Source organism: Belonocnema kinseyi, chromosome 2, assembly GCF_010883055.1.
Source record: "Belonocnema kinseyi isolate 2016_QV_RU_SX_M_011 chromosome 2, B_treatae_v1, whole genome shotgun sequence".
NCBI lineage: Eukaryota > Metazoa > Arthropoda > Insecta > Hymenoptera > Cynipidae > Belonocnema > Belonocnema kinseyi.
The window spans coordinates 143,702,807-143,722,430 of NC_046658.1; the positions used below are offsets into that span (position 1 = coordinate 143,702,807).

Sequence of the window (19,624 nt, forward strand, 5' to 3'; positions counted from 1 at the left end):
TTTTATAGTTCAAGTAAACTAGAATTTGAGTTGTAGAATTTGACAATTATCCATTTAAATTTTTCTTATTCTTATTATTTCATTCAAGAAATAATGAAATATCTTTCTTATTATTTTGAAACTACCTATTAATCATTTAGTATTAACAGATAACATAGTCATATTATAGCTATAGCTTATTTCAATAAATATTTATTAAAGAAATTTGAACAATATCATCAAAACATTTTATCATTATACATTATATCAATTGTGTGAAATATATAAATATTATTCAATAAGAAGTTAATATTTATTTTTATATTATTAAATCAAACGCTGATATATTTTTTTCTAATTGTATTTCATATTTGGAAAGGATAATGTCTTTCAAGCCCGGCGCGGCGGGAGGTATAATGACCGTGAAGGGCTAGAAACCAGTCGAACGACAAGATTTGTTAGGGCCAGTTTGACCTAGTCTTTTGACTGCCACTGGCAGCCAATGCAGCCAATGGCTGCCTTTTGGTGAGCCCTGCTCTACGGACTTGACGCCATATCGTGAAAATAATTTGTGGACATGTAATGAGAAACCAGGTCAAGTTCTATTGGGAATTCCATATTATTCATGGCCATGGAAAATAGCCATGGAAAATAGGGAAAATTTCCCTATTTGGTGGTCTAACAGAATCCAACAAAATCAGACAGATACTTACAAAACTTCAATGAAGATCAATATTGATTTACTCTTGATTTTGTGAAGGGTAGACCAGGACATACAAAAAGATAGATATTACCGGACACAGTAATGTAATCAAGAGATAAAAAGAGATGTTGTTTTGGGGATGTGAATGGCTGCTTGGAAGATATATTTCGATGTCCTTGTATCTCTGAAGACTTATTAAAATGAGAAATAGCCACATGTGTGCTACAGCATTGGACGAATCTCATTCTGATTGAATTCAATCAATACAGATTTATCGCTGAGTGCACTATATGATTGAAAAGTGATGTTGAGAGAAGATAGAGGAAGATAGAGAGTAGAGGTGAGGTGGAGGGAAAAAAGGTAATTACAGAAGTACGATATGTGTGGAAGAACAATAAGAAAGGGCTCTTAGAACATTGCAGGGTCTGAACTCACCTCTAATTAAGACGTCTGGTATGTTAGCTGTTGTAGGCCTGCGGCGTCCGCCCTCGTAATGCAAGCACCCCGAAGAGAATAAGACTCTCGCGTAGGTGGTAGGCGGCAGAGGGGTGCTTGGCTTCTATAATCTAATAAAGCCGACTTAATTAACTAACTGCTAACTCGCAAGCCTGTTAGCTCATTGATCCTTCCCTCTTTCGTCCCGCATGGTTGAGCTTAAGTCCCTGAAATCTATTTCCCAAGTATGCGCGAACAATATATCGATCTTGATGTTTTAAGAATTAAGGACGTGTCATACTTACCTAGCGCAATTCACACTCCGCATGTTTGTCTTCACGTTTCATAATTTTCGCTGAAACTTTGGAACATTTTAAGAAACATGAAAACCGAGCTAATTAGCCCCTTTTGAATAAGTAATTAAAGATCATTTCTGTTTTAGCGAGTTTCTATTTTTTAAATTATTCAAAGTGAGCATCTTTCTTGACATTTCTTGGAGTTTCAAAGAAAAATATTTATTATCGTAAATACAAACATTCCAAGACTAAATTGCGCTCATTTATTAACTATAACATGCTTTTAAGATAACATTCTCACATTTGACTATTGTATCATTATTTGGATCATTCAGAGGAATCACTTTTTTATTTATGATTTCGATTTGAATTTGCATGTTCTTTATACTCTGTTTCCTTTCCTAGGTATGAACTACTAATCTCTTTATATTTAGTGCATGTATATATTATCTTGACCTTGCGAGGGCTTACAAACTGGCAATCCATTTTGCTTCCCACATCCCTTATTCAATAAGTGCATGCTGATGCGCACAATTCACACAAATTTTTGTTCAATTTAAAAAAAAAAGTGGTTTATGACGGAATAAATTGTGATGGAAACGGAGGGTCATTTCGGGTTGGTGCTTCCTGATTCCCAACGGTAGAAGCTGGTTCCAAGCATGTATCGTGTCTGTTTAAAAATATTTATTTAAGGATAACACCACTCTGAGATTTTTTGGCTCAAACAATACCTTAGGATCATAAAAACAGTATACAGTTGGGCCTAAATATATTGTGCAGATATCGCATATTATATTATTAACATTCATAATAAGCATTAGTATTGGAACAAAAGTATTTTCATTGTCTTATTTTGACCCTTAAAAAAATGAGCATTGTAATAAAATACAAAATTATTCTTAAACATTTTATTTCAACTTGTGTCGCTTTCCCATTAATTAAATTTTTTTATAGTCAACGTTGATATTATTTAGGGCTAAAATGTTTTTAAATAAAATGTTATTGTATCTTTTGTCCTTTTACCAAAAAGTTTTTTTTTACTTTCAATATATTTTAAATATATTATCAAAAAAATTCATGACTTTGAATGAGTTTTCGCTATTTTTTAAAAGAGTAACTTTTGCAGAGCAATTTTTTGTAGATCTTTTCAGGACGCGCAATTTTAATTCACTAATTTTTTTCATATCTACCATAGCTTGGCCGCAAAATTGATTTTTAAATTTTCTTTATTTTTCTGATATTCTTGTAGGGCTTTCAAAAATCAACGTTTTTATCCTCTGGGCTTTTCCATATCACGTGTTATTTGGCTCAAAATGTTCATTTTATTTTACTTTATTTTGAAAATGCTATAACTCTGATCATTTTCTTCTGATCAAAAGAAGTCAAAAAAATAAATTAATCAAGTTTCCGAGTACTCTGAATACCCGTACATAGAACTTTTAAATCGTGAAAAAAATGTTCCCAGAAATTTTGAAAATTCGCTTATTTCTTAAATTTCATCGAAAAAAGCTGATTTAAGAACTCGTTCATTCTTTTTAAGCTTTAAAAAAGTATGCCAAAGCAGAATCCAATCTGATACATTTTTTGAAAGTTATCAAGCCTACACGATACTGACTACAGACTACAGACAGACAAACATCTTCGTAAAAATCGTTTTTTCTGACTCAGGGGTTCTCGAAACGTAGAGATTTGATGAAAACAAAAAAGTAAAATTTCACATAAAACCAATGCCTTCTCATTAGGATTTGATTGTAAAAATTCATAATTACATTCTATATGAAAGTATGTAGCCACTTTTTGATTTAATTTAAACTTTTTTTCGTAAAAAATTTATCGCCAATTTTTTTTAAATCGATTCATTTCTTCAAAAGTGCACTATTTTTACATAATTTGATAAAAAAAATCTACGTAATTCTACAGCCAACAGTATATAGATTATAAATTTTTTAATTTTCCGTTCCAGGTCTTATACTTTACGAGAAAACCATTCTCCCGTGAAGGTCTTTCAAACTTTTTCCGGCCGCTAGAGTGGTGTTACCCCTTAAGAATTAATTCACTTTATTTCACACAATTTATTCAAAATTCCAGGTTTTACAATGCTTCTCAAATTTCATGAATTGTGGTAAATCTTACCCACATTCTGTATCGTAGGATAATTAAAAAGACAGCAAAATCCAAGATGAATATTTTATCACTACTACTATTTTTTCGGCAAAAATAAAATCTAAAAAGATTAATTAAAAAAGAAACAAGATTTTCAATTTACTCAGAACATTTCAAAATATTTTTAAATTACCATAAGCAAAGCGTTCTCTATTTCATGTTACGCTTTACTACAGTTATGTGTTTTTTTAATCAGTTTCAAAGGAACAGTAATGATACTTGGTTCAAAGGGTCCACTGTTTCTAGTAAAAAATATATATCTGAGAATTAATTTAGTTTAATTGACGCATTTTATTAAAAGTTCTGGTTTTTTAAATGTTAATCGTGAAGTTTGACTTTTGGAAGTATCTACAGAGTTATTGATGGTGACGGGAATTCTTGTAAGATCTCTAGATATTTTAATTAGGGGATTGTAAGAAGTAACTAGTAGTGCGAATTATTAATATCATGAGATATTAATATGAAAAGTTACTGTTTAAAAATAATAAAAGTAGCTTAAGTTTTTGGGATCGTTATTTTTCTTCTAAGGGCCTTTTTGTAGTGCTCAAAATACGAAAAAGAAATTTAAAAAATGTATTTTATCTGAAATAGGCAGAACAAGCGCTTTTTACGTTCTCGCAAAGTGGCAGTAAAATAGTACCTTATTGTACTGTGACGCGCGGCACGTAAAGTGACAGCAAGGAGTAAGAAGTGAGTGAGAAGTGAAAGAAAAGTGAAAGAAAAGAGTGAGAAGAATTCTTTTTAAACTTGAGCTTAACTACGAAGTGGATTTTGGACATCTAACGTCACCCCACGCGCGTGGGTATGCGTCACAATCAAGCGCTATTTTCCAGAAAAAGAGCTCTTATTCTACCTTTTTCAGATAAAGTATCTTATGCACGATGGCAGTAAAGCTAGGACATAAGCATATCATTACGTTTAGTGCGGACTTTAAATTCTGCATCCTCGTATAAAGTTCAACTTCACTGCCTAGGTACATAATCTAATATTATCTTCTTACGCAGAATTCTTACAGCTGCGAGTTTTAAAGCAGACATTTCTGCAAGAGAAATGGCGGGTACTTTTCATCAAAAGAAACTCGCTTTTTCCTCTTTGCAGAAGAATTTTTATGGATGATCTCTACCCGCAATCGCCAGATTTTAGCGGCATCAATTTAAAAAAAAAAACACTTCACATGAAGGTATGTTTTTAAATAATGAAGTCAGTTAACATGAAATACGTATAATTTAATATTTTTTTAATTTTCTTTTTTTCCATAACTTAATTAATACTAGAGCAAAGGTAAGTCTTTCTTTCGCTAAGAGTTTTTAAAACACAGAAGGTTTACGTGATGCAGTTCGCAGAATGTTCTACTTTAAAGATGAGTTGTGGGTTGAGAATTCACTTGCAAACCGTAATCCACTCTTCAATTGTACAGTTCTGACACTGAACGAAACAACACCAGTGAAACTTGCAATGGCACTTTTCAGTTCTGCGTTGTCGCAAGACATTGTAACCTCTGCCACAACATAAAGATGCACATCCATCACCACCTGGACTTGTCCTGTTACACCTACGACCTGTTGTCCCGGGAATGTCAGCTGCATGATCCTTTTCGCAAAAGTTCGGTGACCTTTGGTAGTAGAAGAGTTGCTTGGATAGGTCGCGTGTTTTCCTCTTCTGATTTCGGCCTTTGCGCCGTTTCCGCTGCTTTTGTCGAGATGCTGGCCTACGGCGACGCGATCCTCTGTTTCTTGTCAAAGGCGTTATGCTACCCAAATTACTTTGCGCAACAAGAACGGCATTTCGAAAACGATCCTTCAGTGTTTTGCCCACTATCCTGAAGTCTGGTGCCACTTTCCAGCAAGTTTTTAGTTCACAGGAACCCGACATTCCGTGGCACTTGCATCGAACCTGCATATTGTTTGCTACAGCCTGAAATCAAAGGGTTTTTTTTTATTTGAAATATTAGAAAAATATTATTTCCCGGAGAAACAGTTCAAAAGATTAATTCACAGAAGCACGTGACTTAAGAGCTACAATCTTTGCGTACTTTAAAGTCTCGGACTTTGTGATTTAAAATCATAGAATTCGAGACTCTTGAAATTTCCCTCCGTGTAAAAAATGTATGTAATTAAATATGCCGTCTATTAGAAGCTCCAATGTAAAGAATAAAATTGATTATATCAAAGGATGGTTCAAGACTGATTAAATAATGTTTCTAAACCAGTCCTAAAAAATAGTTACTTAAATTTTGGTGTATTGATAATGAATTAAATGAAGAAGAAAATACGTTGATATATTATCGAGGTATAAATTAGTCATATTTGATGAGATATTTCTTACTGGATAAGGGTATAATTTATAAAATACAAGTATTTTGTTTTTCCCTGGACTTTATATTCACAGGCTCAGGCACGTAAAGCCGGTCGCTGATGCTTGACAAGCAAAAACTCCCGAATCTAACGCTTTCTGTAAACAGGTAAACGCCAGGCGCGCCTGATAGTCAGATTTCAAGTCAAGGCGAAGGCCAAGAAAGATTCTCGTGGACAAAGAGGTGACTACAAAACAGTTAATGAGACTGCGACTGGGTGGTCCAGTCTAAGTTTGTTACTTTCCTTTTTAATTATACAGAATTCTGCCAAATAAATTATCGATTATCTCCGCATATCAGGAGTTAAAATATTCTAAATTGCGTTTCAAAATAACACTAAAACGTTTGAAAGTAAAATGAAACAGACTTTTAATAAAACAGTTTAATTTTCAACCAAAGAAAATCATTTTCAAGCAAAAACTGAATTTAAAAAAACTAGTTCAACTTTTAACTAAGTAGTTAAATTATCAATAAAAAACGATGAATTCTTAAAGAAAAATGTAAAAACTGATATTTAAAAAAAAACAGATATTTATGACAAAAATTAAAAAATGTTGAGAACTTTAGAAATGTTTGTCAAAGTTTCTGGTACGTGATAAAAAAGCATGTGGCAATATACTCACTAAACGACCAGCTTGGTTATTATGTAAATTGACCGTAGACTGGATGTCGCCTGCCTTTTCCCGCGAATCCAAGAACTGCTTGGAGAACTCGATTCCATAATCAAGATTATGAGAACATCCTCCCCATTTCCACTGTGTACTTTTAGGCTTGATAAGAGACTTTCCTCTGTAGCTTGACGGATCGCAACTACAGGATATTAAGCGTCCCATGCTGCAAGCACGAGCTACGTTGTGAGCTATTCCAGCTGCCGAAATCGCGTACGCAAAAGCCGTTTCCTTGTAGCCTGCAACAAAATAGAAGTATTGGATAATTATCATCAGGAGGCAGATCAATATTCAATATTTCTGAGATTAACTGTGGGGTGTTTAATTTCACCGTGATTTTTAAAAACACCGTTAACTGCAATTCAGACAAGTCACCTGACCGCGGTTTTTAATTCTGTTTAAGGGTGGCCTCTATTTTTATAAAAAAAAACTTGCAAGGGACCACTTTTCTGTTAAATTTGGTGAATTGATCTTTAACTGAAAATATATGTAAAGTGGAAAAAAGGAATCTTTATAAGGATTTGCAGAGGATGGTGTTGTCCTGGGGAGATTTTTCTATATACGGGAATCGACAGAGGCTGTTTTTTAATGCAGATGCTATAGGATGAAGTGGCTCTTGCCATGTTACTTCAACTGCTGGTCAAGAGGGAGACAAGGGGACTCGTAAATCCTACCATTGGAAGTTATACGTATCTTCTCTTGAAAGGTAGACGATCAAGGTGCAATAGAAGGAGTAATAAAGTATCAAGCAAAATCTTTACATGAAGTTTCTTTCTTTTAAAGACAATAGGTGGTATGGCAATTTCAGATATTTAATAATTCTAAAATATAGTGCACGCTCGTTCTAGTCTTTTTGATCATAGTGATACGTGATTTAAATGTTACGCAAATGCATAAACAAATTTAATTTTCAATCAAGATGTAATAAATATTAAAACCTATGTCAGTTAACATGAAATGTTACAACAATAACAGGTAGCGTGGGCCAGTCCCCAAAATATTATAATTCCTGCGGGAGTTACATGGCTCTATATAGGTCTGTTTGAATTGATTAAGTAGAAAGAAATCGGTTAGGATGGTTTGAGCATGTTGAGAGAATGCCAAATGAACGACTAACGAAACAACTGTGTCAGGGTAAAGTAAATGGCAGCGTGCTCAGAGGTAGACCGCGGAAAGAATGGTTAGAATGTGTGAATAAAATCTTAGTTAGAAGAGACATAAGAAGCTGCAGAATTACGAGAGTCTGCATGAAAAAATGCATGGACGTGAAAGAAGCTAGAGAAGTATGCCAGAAAAGAAAAAATGGCGGAAAATAGTCAATAAAAAGAGTGTCATTAGAGTGAATAACGCCTGAAACAAAAGACCTTGGATATTAGTAGACCCAAGTGGGGAACCTCACATGACGACTTTGTGAGGACCTTCACTTGGGGTGATTGCTAGAGAGAATGATCAGCAACATGGGTCGGATCACTTTTGCGAAGCGAACTTGTTACTTAAATAAGTACCACAAGAATTCTTAAACAATCTAAAGAAACCTTTACCTCCTTCCTCACATTACAAATAGCTGAATGGTATAAATGAGGGGAAGTAAGTAAATAAGCAATAAGTAAGGGGGAGATGCATAATTTTTCTCACCTCGTTGAAACAAAACGCTGCTCTGCTGGGTTCTACTACTCGGTGTAAGACTAGAGCAATTCCACCTGTGCCACATAAACTGATGTTGGCATTCGGATATCGCCATTTGAAGACCTTTTACAGCTGCAACTGTTACGTCTGGGTTCCGGTGGCAAAGTTCTCGTTGCTCCTTAGTTAGGCCTGGCACTCCATTACATACTACGGAGTTTCCACTCACCCAGTCGTCCACAGAATTACTCTCGAGACATATTACTCTGGAAATAGATAATATCAATGTTTTTATTAATAACTTTTCTCTCAGTTTCAAGCATGGAATTTCGCCGAGAGAAGGTGGTATTCCAGAAAATGACACCAACTTAAACGTAGTGCAGTTTCAATTCGCTTGCCGCAACTTCGACGTTCAGAACAATTACCGAGAATAAATGGTTCCAGTATATTTTTTGCTTATGATTATTGAGAATTTTAATTGATTAAATCTAATATTTTTTTGTAGATAAAAAAAAATTGAACTGAGATTCAAAATGAAAAGTTGAAATAAGTGATTGATTAAGAAATCTAATCTACAAGCAGTTATAATTACGTCGAAATTTAAACTTTGTTTCACCGACGTGATTATAGGGTAGAGCGGGTAAATCTGAATTTATGAGAAGTATCTGCATTAGCCTGGATGTTTGGTTTGATGTTTGGCGTGAAACCTCCTGATTTTAAGACTTTGAAAATAAGTAACTTTTAATGATCAGTATTTATTTCGTAAAAAAGGACCATTTTCTACAGGAAAAGATTAATCGGAAGTAATGTTTAATAGTTCAAAATGACAACTTGTTTTAGAATAATGCGAAATCATTTTGGAATAACTTCAGAATGATAGTAAAGTGATGTGGGATTATGCAGATTCAGACTCAGACAGAAGGATTTTTTTTTTAGAATACTGCGAAATCGTTTGGAATGTATAAAGAGTAAAAGTGGAATCATGTGTAATGATAAAAGATTCAAACGAAATAAAAATTTTATTAGGAATACTTCGAAATATTTTAGGATTAATTCCGAGTGTTAACGGAATCACGCGGAATGAGAACGGATTTAAACGAAATGAAGATTTTGTCCAGAATAATGCGGAACTATTTTGCAGAGAATTCGACATTACAGAGCAAGTCCGCGGAATGATAACGGACTTACGCAGAACAAAAATGTTGCTCCGAATGATGCGAAATCTTTTTAAATTAAATCCGAACTTATGCAGAATCAGAAGGAATAAGAACGAATTCACAGGTAATGAAAACTTTGCAGACAATAATGTAGAATTATTTAGAATAAAAGTACTGCAACCACAATGTAATAATTCGAAATCAAGTCAGAATGAGAAAATATTGAGGCAGAACAAACAGTTGGATCACAATGATGTAAAATCATTTGGAATGGCTGTGAATTGTCAACGGAATTGGTAGAAAAAAGGTGAAAATTATTTGGACTGGCAGCGTTAACATTCGAAATGAGCTTGAATTTAGAATTGAATGATTTAGAAGATTTTGGCGATAAACGTTAAATGAAAAAACTATTTCAGAATGATTTTGATGAATAGGGATTGATGGCCGAATTATTTTGATTAAATTCGTATGATTGGCTAATTAGCAGCGAATAATTTGACATTGATTTGATTTTCGCTGATTCAATCTGAATGAAAAATTGGTTCATAGCGATACGAAACCATGTGGATACAAATGTTTGGCTTAGGGTTCATTTTGCTTCACGCAGATAGAAATAGATGCAAGCAAAATCAATTCTATTCCGAAACTTCCATCAGGGTGGACGGACATGCAATGTAATGTAATACTAATTTTTTAAATTTCTATACGGTTTAAAGAAATTTTTTACGATACTCTTACTTATATTGAACACCAGATGAAACATATGGAAATACATTATAAAATTTGAAGTAAGCAATTTTCATTAACACCTTGAATTTTTTCTTTAAGATAAGCTTTAAGTGTGTCGGTAGTTATCTGCGAAACAAATTAGTCGACGTGCTTCTCTTAAAGTAAAAGTTGTGTAGCATTAGCACGAATGTAAAAGAAAGAGAAAAGAGGTGTGAGGGGAGGAAGGAAGAGAGGAACGTATGTGGTGACCATCCCTCCACTTGTTCGGTGTGTGGGAAAGGATGAAGGTGAAGGGCCCTCGGGGTTATTGAGAGCTCCCATTACAGGTACACTGTTGCCTCAAGGCTATCTTTCGCACTATTGATGATCTACCGAAAGCAGATTAATGATCTTAACTCCACCAACAAATAGCCGTGACACGCCGTAGACTCGAGTGTTTGCTTTTCAACACTATTCCACAAATAGATCGCCAAAAGTTATTGAAATGTCAACAGGACATCAAGTATCAAATGTCACTTTATAATAGGAAGTCAGTCTAAGAGCAAAGAAACAAAAGATCATTAAAAAAAGAAACACCACTGCTAACAGAATTTATTAGCCGCGAACGAAATATTATAAAGACTTATATAGATATTCATAATTCGAAAAATTACTGGCCAATAACAATTGTGTAAAAAGTAATCGCTGTAAGAGTAAAGTGTCCAATTTTTTCATGACATTGGCGCTGACACTTGTATTTTTTGTTGGCGGAATAATATTACTTTTATTAGAGCAAAAAGTAATATTATGAAGTCCCTAAAATTTCACCTGAAATAAGAAGAAAACTATTAGTTCTGAAGTTTTTGTTTCAGAAAAAAAATATTTGAAAAAAGTGTTATTTGTTCATACACAATAAGTCCTTTCCTGATCGAACTAGATAAAACTGTTGAATTTGTCTTAGTTGCTTAAAAATTTAAAAGGATTATATAATTAATTAAACTTGAGTTGTGGTAAATTTACTTTTAATGAAATATTACACGTCCACATTTTGACACTCTCAAGAGTTTCTATATATTTTGCAAAATGTTAATCTTTAATGTGAAAATAGCAATTAAAGCAAATATTTTTAATCATGAAGAAAATGACAAGTTTTTTGCAATCTGAAAATGTGTAAATATTGAACAAGAGCGATAACGAAGACAGATGTATACTTGTGTTGAAACGGGTATGCATGTCCCGCATTTTTGTAATAACCCAGGGGTCGCAGAAGAATCCAAGATGGCGCGACGATGTGCCTGTTTTATTTTCCCTTGGATCTCGTAGCAAGCGAGATGAGAGAAACGCGGAATGGAATTTCGCTTTTAATGGGGAATACGTTTAAAAAGAGAGAACTTCTGAGAAAAAGACAGAATAAAATTGTGGATGAAAGAGAGATAGTCAGAGCGAGTAAGGAGTAAACGACGGAATGAAATAAAAAAAGGATAAAAACATAAGAAAGATAAGGAACAAAGGGGATGAAGTAACAGTTATTTTTGCAAAAATAGTTATTCAATTAATAAACTTTTATGAATATTAAGACAAAAATACGATTTTTTGCGTATCTCTCACTCTCTCTCTCTCTCTTTCTTGCATATAGAAAACTACTCAAAAATCAAACATTAAAACTAAAATCAGGAAATAATTTGCCATCCGAATTCCTGACATTGCTACAACGAATCTTAGCTGAAACTAATAAAAATCATTGGAATTTCATCCCTCAGCACCCAAGAACCATAGACATTCTATTCAACTCTCATTACTATCCCGAAGAGCCTAAAGACTACTGGCGTCCTGTCCAATGCTCCCGAAATTATTACTTGGCACCTAAGAAGCACCGAAACTATTTCCATATTACATGCATGTTCACTAGGCACCCAATAACCATAGACACTCTGTTCAACTCTCATATATTTTTTCTAGGCGCCCAAGAATCGCTGACACTCTCGTCAACCCTTAGGGTCAACCCCTACTCTCCTAAGAACCACAAACATTCTCTAACTTTTAGAAAACTTTCCTAGACCTACAAAAATTAACCACACTTTGTCAAGGTTTCATGAACTATTTCTAGGCACCGAATAACCACGGACGCCCTGTCTAAATCTCTGAAATTCTCTTTAGGCACCCAAGAACCAGTGACGCTTTATTAATCCTTAAGGGATTATCCCTAGACCCCTAAGAACCACAAATGCCCTGTCCAGCTCTCATTAATTATTCATAGGAGCTCAAGAATCACTGACATCTTGGCATCCCTTGGCATCCAAGAATCACTAAAACTATCTCTAAATTTCATAAATTTTCCATAGGCACCCAATAACCAGAGACGGCATATACAACTCTCAACAATTTTCTCTAGCCACCCAAGAACCGCTGACACTCTAATCAACCCTTAGGGATTATCCCTAGGCTCCCAAGGACCATGAGCGTCTTGTCCTACTCTTATTAAGGAGCCTGAGATCCATTGCCACTTTCTGCAACTTTAAGGAATTATTTTTAGGCAATCAAGAATCAATGATAGCCTCCCAAGCATTAAGGAATTTTTCTAGGCATCCAAGAATCATAAAAAAATTTCCAAATTTCATGAGTTTTCTCTAGGCACCCAAGGGCCACCGTATCTCTATTCAACTTTTGGGAGTTATTTCTGGGTGCCTGAGAATCACCGTAACTCTATTCAACTTTTAGGAGTTATTTCTGGATGCCCAAGAACCACCGACGTTTTGATCAACTCTCATAAATTTTCCCTAGGATCACAAGAATCTCTGACATTAACTCAAAATTTCAGAAAAATATCACTAGGCATCCTATAATCACGCACGCTCTAATTCATATAAATTATCCTTAGGGTCCCAAGAACAACTGACAGTCACTACAAATCTCAGAAGTAATCCATAGGCTCCCAAGAATCACGGAAAAACTGCTCAACTCTGAGAATTATTCTTCAGACATCCAATAACCACGGATGCCCTGTCCAAATCTTTGAAGTTTTTTCTAGGTATCCAAGAACCACTGACACTCTTTTTAACCTTAAGGGATTATCTCTAGGCTTTCAAGAACCACCAACCCAAGAATCACCAAAATTAATTCCCAATTTCATGAGTTTTCTCTAGGCACCCAAGAACCGCTGACATTCTCGTCAACCCTTAGAGATTATCCCTAGGCTCCCAAGAACCACAAGAGCCTTGTCATTATCTCATTAATGATCTCTAGGAGCCAAAGAGCCTCTGGAATTCTCTCCAACTCTGATCAATTATCCCTAAGATCCCAAAAAAACTGGCACTCTCTTCCACTCATATAAATTATCCACAGGATCCCAAAAATAAATGGCACTCTTCACAACTCACATAAATTATCCCCAGGATCCCAAGAACAACTGGCACTCTCTTCAACTTACATAAATTTTCCCTAGGATCCCAAGAATAACTGGCACTCTCTCCAACTCATATAAATTATCCCTACGATCCTAAGAACAACTGACATTCTCTCTAACTCACATAAAGTTGTCCCTAGGATCCCAAGAACAACTGACACTCTCCTCAACTCTCATACATTATCCCTAAGATCCCAACAACAACTGGCACTCTTCCTAACTAACATAAATTATCCCCAGGATACCAAGAACAACTGGCACTCTCTTTAACTTACATAAATTTTACCTAGGATCCCAAGAATAACTGGCACTCTCTCCAACTCATATAAATTATCCCTACGATCCTAAGAACAACTGACATTCCCCCTAATTAACATAAATTTGTCCCTAGGATCCAAGAACAACTGACACTCTCCCCAACTCTCATACATTATCCCTAGGATCCCAACAACAACTGGCACACTTCACAACTCACATAAATTATCCCTAGGATCCCAAGAACAACTGGCACTCTCTCCAACTCACATAAATTATCCCTTCGATCCCAAGAATAATTGGCACTCTCTCCAACTCATGTAAATTATCCCTAAGGTCTTAAGAACAACTGTCATTCTCCTTAACTCACCTAAATTTGTCCCTCGGATCCCAAGAACAACTGACACACTTCTCAACTATTATACATTATCCCTAGGATCCCAAGATCAACTGGCACTCTCTGCAACTCACATAAATCATCCCTAGGATCCCAAGTACAACTGGCACTGTCACTAACTCTCAGAAATGATCCATGGGCACCCAAGAACCATAGAAACCCTGTTCAACTCTGAAACGCATCTTTTTTATCAAAAGTATTATTTATTGAATTTAAGGCTATAAAGATTTTCATTTTTTTAAAGATCTTGTTGCAGCAAGCACAAACTAAACTTATCCTTTTACGAGACAGTTCAGCTGAATTGAGCTCTGGAAAAAAATTCATTCAGTTCCAATACAATTTAATCCAAATTTTGCGAAAAAAATGCAATTAGTTCTGATCTGAATAAATCAGGTTTTTACTCAAAAATGCATACTGTTCAATTCGACCTTCACCCAAAAATTCATTCCAATACTGTCCGTTATCTAGTAGTCTAAATGTTTATTTGAAATAAGTTAATCATTAAATTTACGCTCGCCGACGACAGGATTCATTCGCCCCTTCGTACATGGAAATCACTTAGAAATAAGATTTTGACTTTTTTCAATCGAAAATTTAATCGAAAATGCTTACCTTCACTTTTAGGGTTTATTTTAACATCCCTTGAGATAAATTAAGCAACTTTCTCTGTCGGGGGTCTTGTTTCGTACATTTATTGTAAATTGATTTTCGACCACAATAATTTTTCAACAATAAGCTCCCGTAATTTTGCTTGTTAGGAAATGTCTATTTCCTTACTAGAATCTTTAAAAGAATGTGGAAACCACCCTTAAAATAAATTCAGAAACTTCCATGGCAAGTGAAGTATCCAGTGCTTATTTTTTAGTGATTTTCTATCCTAAATGTTTAATCGAAATATCTTCTATGCTTTTTGTCGTAATCAAATGTCAATTTCCTGGCTTAAAGTCTCAAGGGGTGATAAAACATCCCCTAAAATAAATGTATGTATATTTATCATGAAGTGATTTTCAACCTCAGTAGTTTAATCCAAAAATATTCCGCGTTTTTTGTTTTTAGGAAGTAAAGATTTCTTTGCTTAAATGTTTGAAGGTTGTTAAATCAATCTCCAAACTACTGCTTACAAAAAATCGATGAAAAATCGTGTATCTTTTGAGTTTATGAGTTAATAGTTTTTGCTTCCGAAGACAGTTAATTTTTGTTTAATTATTGCTCTGCAGGTTCGCAAAAAAAAAAAAATAATAATAATTTGACCGTTATGGGATTAGCCATTTCCTGTACTTTTGGGGTGGGATCCTTTAAAAGGGAAAACTTAAAATAAACTTAGGATGAAAGAGGTATTATGCGGAATTATAACAGATTCAAACTACAAAACAATTTTGTTTGAAATAATGAGAAATAATTCGGAATGAAATCCGAATAGATGCGGAATCATGCGAAATGATAAGGACATAATTTTGACGGATTTTCAAGTTCATGAATGTGGAAAAGTATCGCGAAATAATTACCGGGACAGAAATTTTCCTATAAAATAAAAATTCCTAAAAGTAGTAAATTGTGAAATTTTCCAATTTCCATAATATTAAATGTAATAGTACACCTGAGAATAAATGCCTTTTATAGAATAAAATATTATTTTAACAGAAAAAAAACATATAAATATTTGTTTTGTTCGAAACTTTGGCAATTCAATATTTTCAGTCATTTTTGTAATTTCAGCAATATTTTTGAAGAATTTCAAAATTTTGGTGAATTTTTTGTCCAGATAATGAGTTTCTTGGCATTTTTGCACATTACAAAATTTGAAAATTCGGCAAATCTTGACAATAGATTTAAACGGTACAAAAATTTTGTTTAGAGTAATGCAAAATCATTTGGAATGAATTTCGAATGAGAGCAGAATCATGCGAAATGAGAACGGATTCAAACATAAAGAAAACTTTTTTCATAATTATGTAAAAATCATATGAAATAATTTTAGTGTAAGAATATGGTGAAGAAAAATGAATAGCTGGTTCACAATTATGTTGAAATCGCTTGAAATGATTATGGATTGATGAGTGAATCATTCGAAAATAGGTGGAAATTATTAGGAATGAAAGCGTGTTAATTCAGAATGAATTCGGATTTAGAACGGAAACATTTGGAATAATTTTGCTGATTACCGTTGAATGAAAAACTTTCTCAGAATGTTGCGGGTTTAATCGAAATTATACTGGAATACTAACCAACTAATTTGAATTGGACTTTGATCCGCCAGCGAGCGAATTCACGTGAAATGAAATGCTGATTTAGAATGATTTGGATTCGTTTGAAGCTACTTCAATCGACAACAGAATGCTTGGAAGTGTAATCACACATAATGAATTTGATTCTTCGGGATTCCATCTGAATGAAAAGTTGGATCAGTGAAATAATTTTGTTTGTATAAAGAAACAAAACAACATAATAGCACGTGGTTTAAAAGAAAACAAAGCGAATGTTTTTTATTTGAAGAAAAATGTTTTGCTCAGTTTTAATTGAACTCATAAGGAAATGAAGAATAAATGAATGATAGAAAAACTGAAAAGTGAACTTACGGATTATCGAGGAAAATTGTAATGAGCGTAATTGCAGAAACGAGGTGTGTGGTAATAGTCCTGGGTGATAGTCCTTTTGGAACTCGTCGGCGTCGGAACGGAGGCATTCTGTCATCGCCTCAACTTGTTTCCTCGTGGGCTCTTCTCCTTGGCACGGTTTATCCACTTTAAAATTGTGTAACAACCCTTCTTTCGGCGAGGATTGCACACCCCTTGCACCCAATTGGAAAGACCCCTCTTTCGAGATATTTCTGCTTATTTTTGCTGACGGTCCCTTTCCCAATGTCTCCACTCATCTTATCTCATCTCATCTCATTCATTTCATCTCATCTTTTCTACTCTTCTGGGACTCGTGCCATCGCAGAGCGGTCTCTCTGATCAGCGGACTGGCACGCGTAGAGAGTCTCTTTGCTTGAGGCACCGGCGTTCCGGCTTTGACGTTCGACAAGTTCGAGAGTTCGGTGCAATTCAGCGGGTGCATCCGTCGTTTCGAGGGGTTCTGAAATTAACCCGGGGCACTTGGTTTCGCTTGCACCAAACCCCAACCCTTTTCACTAAGCGTTCTTTTTCAATTGCTCTTCTTCTTTCAAGAGCAATTCTACCAATTGACGACTCTTGGACGCTATTCCTCTTGATTGCGAATTTCGTATAATTCGAATCAACCTTTCAATTATTTCGACAAGTCGCTTTCCTAATAATAATTTACAATAAATAGGAGGTTTGCCCTTTGGTATATAGTTGACAAAAACACAGCACTTGAATAAATTATGTCTTTCCAGTTTCCACGGACCAGATGCGTGAACCATGGTCCCTAAAACCGCAGTTGACACTGACACGCATTTCACCAATCACTTGATTAAACATTCTTCATTTTCTTGGTCCCACTCGTAATCTCAATCGAATTATCCCATTGATCCTCATCTTTTCGGAATTGGTTAACATCTGAATGTAGCCAAAATTGATGAAAGTGCATATGAAACCTATTTCATATTCGGCAAGTGAAGATTTGATTGAATTTCCGGATTTCCGAAATTGAATCCAGGAATCTCTTTCATCTCTTCCTCAAACTGGAGCAACATTCTTTTCAAGAGATACAACCCCAAGTTGTAAACCCTTTTGTGGGTCCTGTTGATTCAGGTCAGAACGAGTCATTCGGTAGGAAGGATAGGTAGACACCTTCCGTACTTCCGGTGTGTGCGCGTTCCCGTCCAAGTGTCAGACTCAAATAAAATAAAAGTCGCCCTGAGGGTCCTCCTACTCCTACTCTTCTTCCTCGACCGCCTCCTTTCTCCTCCAATGCTTCCTCTTCTACTCCGCCTCCTCAAGTTCTTCAGAATCTCTGTGAACCTTCTCTAAATCAGTCTCTCTCCATCAGTCTCCATTAGTCAATAATGTAGAAGTAGAATAGACTGCATGTGAGATTTCCAGGGCGTTGAAGTAGGCAGTTGATGCAAGTCAACAATCGAGCCTAGGCGAGGTATTAATCAGCGAAAGAGAAGCGTCGTTCCAAGAACAACAACAATGATAAGAAACAAGTTTTCAGATTATCAGCGACAGTCATTGTCAGTGTCATTGACATTGTCAGTAACATGGTCATCGTCACCTCACTGTCGTTGCATTACCCTTGATGTGCTGGAGATGAACAGAATCTGATTGTACTCTTGCCAACAACGACAATAAGCTGTCAGAGAGATGAACTCGCGCAGTGCGCGGAAGAGGGTCCCACCTCACCACCTATAGGGAGAGAAAGGAGAGATAGGGAGCAGCTTCAAGGAACCAACCCCCACTACAAACACAATCGTTCGACCACCACCATCATCACCACCATAGTTACCACTACCACTACCACCACCATCCTCATCATTATCATCACCATCGTCATCATCATCAGCAGCACAACTACTACTACCGCCCCAACAAAGTGAATTCTTGAGATTCTTGAGCGTGCCAATTACTAGATCTGTCCATGTACAATGTAGAGAAATCTTCTTTTTAAAGACTTCCATGACTTATGTGGATGCATTCCTTCCTTCCTTTGTTTCATTCTTTTGCTTCCCACTTCTGTAATTTCAAGACATCTTACTACATTACATTTTTTCTACATCTTCTTTATATAGATTTCTCGGTCATTTTCAGTTTTATTTTTCTGTACATTTTTATTCTCGAGGTCTGGCAATTATATTTCTTTTATAAATTTCGATGCCCCAGGCCAGACACATTCTTTTTGAAAATTCATCGTTCCGAGTAAAAATTTTAATTCCGTTGAAGAATTCACAGTTCCAAGTAAAAATTGTAATCTTTTTCTAATGTTCACTGTTTGCAATCAGAAACATAATTATTTTCAAAAATTTCTCTTTCCAAGTCAGACCTGTAATTCTTTTGAAAAATTCCTCATTCCAAGATAAAATTGTAATTATTTTGGGAAATTCCGTATTCCAAGATATAATTTTAATTATTTTGAAAAACTCATTGTTTCAATTAAAATCATAATTCTTATCAAAAATTCCGCGTTTCAAGTTGAAATTGCAATTTTTTTTGAAAATTCCCCATATCCAAGATAAAATTGTCGTTTTTTTCTTAAATTCACTGTTCCAAATGAGATTTAAAATTCTTTTCGAAAATTTCTCGTTCCAAGTGAAAATTGTAATTCTTTTCGAAAATTCTTCGGTCCAAGTCAAAATTGTAATTCTTTTCGAAAATTTCTCATGACAAGATAGAATTGTAATTATTTTGGAAAATTCATTGCCCCAAATAAGAATTATAATTCTTTTAGAAAATTTCGCGTTTCAATTAAAAATTATATCCCTTTTGGAAAACTCCACGTCCCAAGACAAAATTGTAATTTTTTGGGGGAATTTCACTGTTCAAAACAAGAATCACAATTCTTTTCAAAAATTCTTCGTTCCGA

At 35.0% G+C, this 19,624-nt stretch overlaps 2 protein-coding genes across 3 annotated transcripts in view; both read right to left on the bottom strand.

Annotated features, from left to right (window-relative positions):
* LOC117166964 (neither inactivation nor afterpotential protein C) overlaps nucleotides 1-1,230 on the bottom strand; it is a 21,958-nt gene extending 20,728 nt beyond the window's left edge. For both annotated transcript variants that reach the window (XM_033351459.1, XM_033351460.1), the window contains exon 1: nucleotides 1,118-1,230. The gene's annotated coding sequence lies outside the window, so the exon portion shown is untranslated. The remainder of the gene's footprint in view (nucleotides 1-1,117) is intronic.
* A 3,651-nt stretch (nucleotides 1,231-4,881) lies between these two features.
* LOC117183010 (protein Wnt-10b) lies at nucleotides 4,882-18,722 on the bottom strand. Its single transcript, XM_033376142.1, has 4 exons — nucleotides 18,511-18,722; nucleotides 8,233-8,486; nucleotides 6,553-6,836; nucleotides 4,882-5,490 (listed from the first exon to the last, which is right to left on the bottom strand). Exons 1-4 carry the CDS (start codon nucleotides 18,720-18,722, stop codon nucleotides 4,957-4,959), a joined length of 1,284 nt encoding a protein of 427 aa, XP_033232033.1. The 3' UTR covers nucleotides 4,882-4,956.
* Nucleotides 18,723-19,624: the final 902 nt, after the last annotated feature.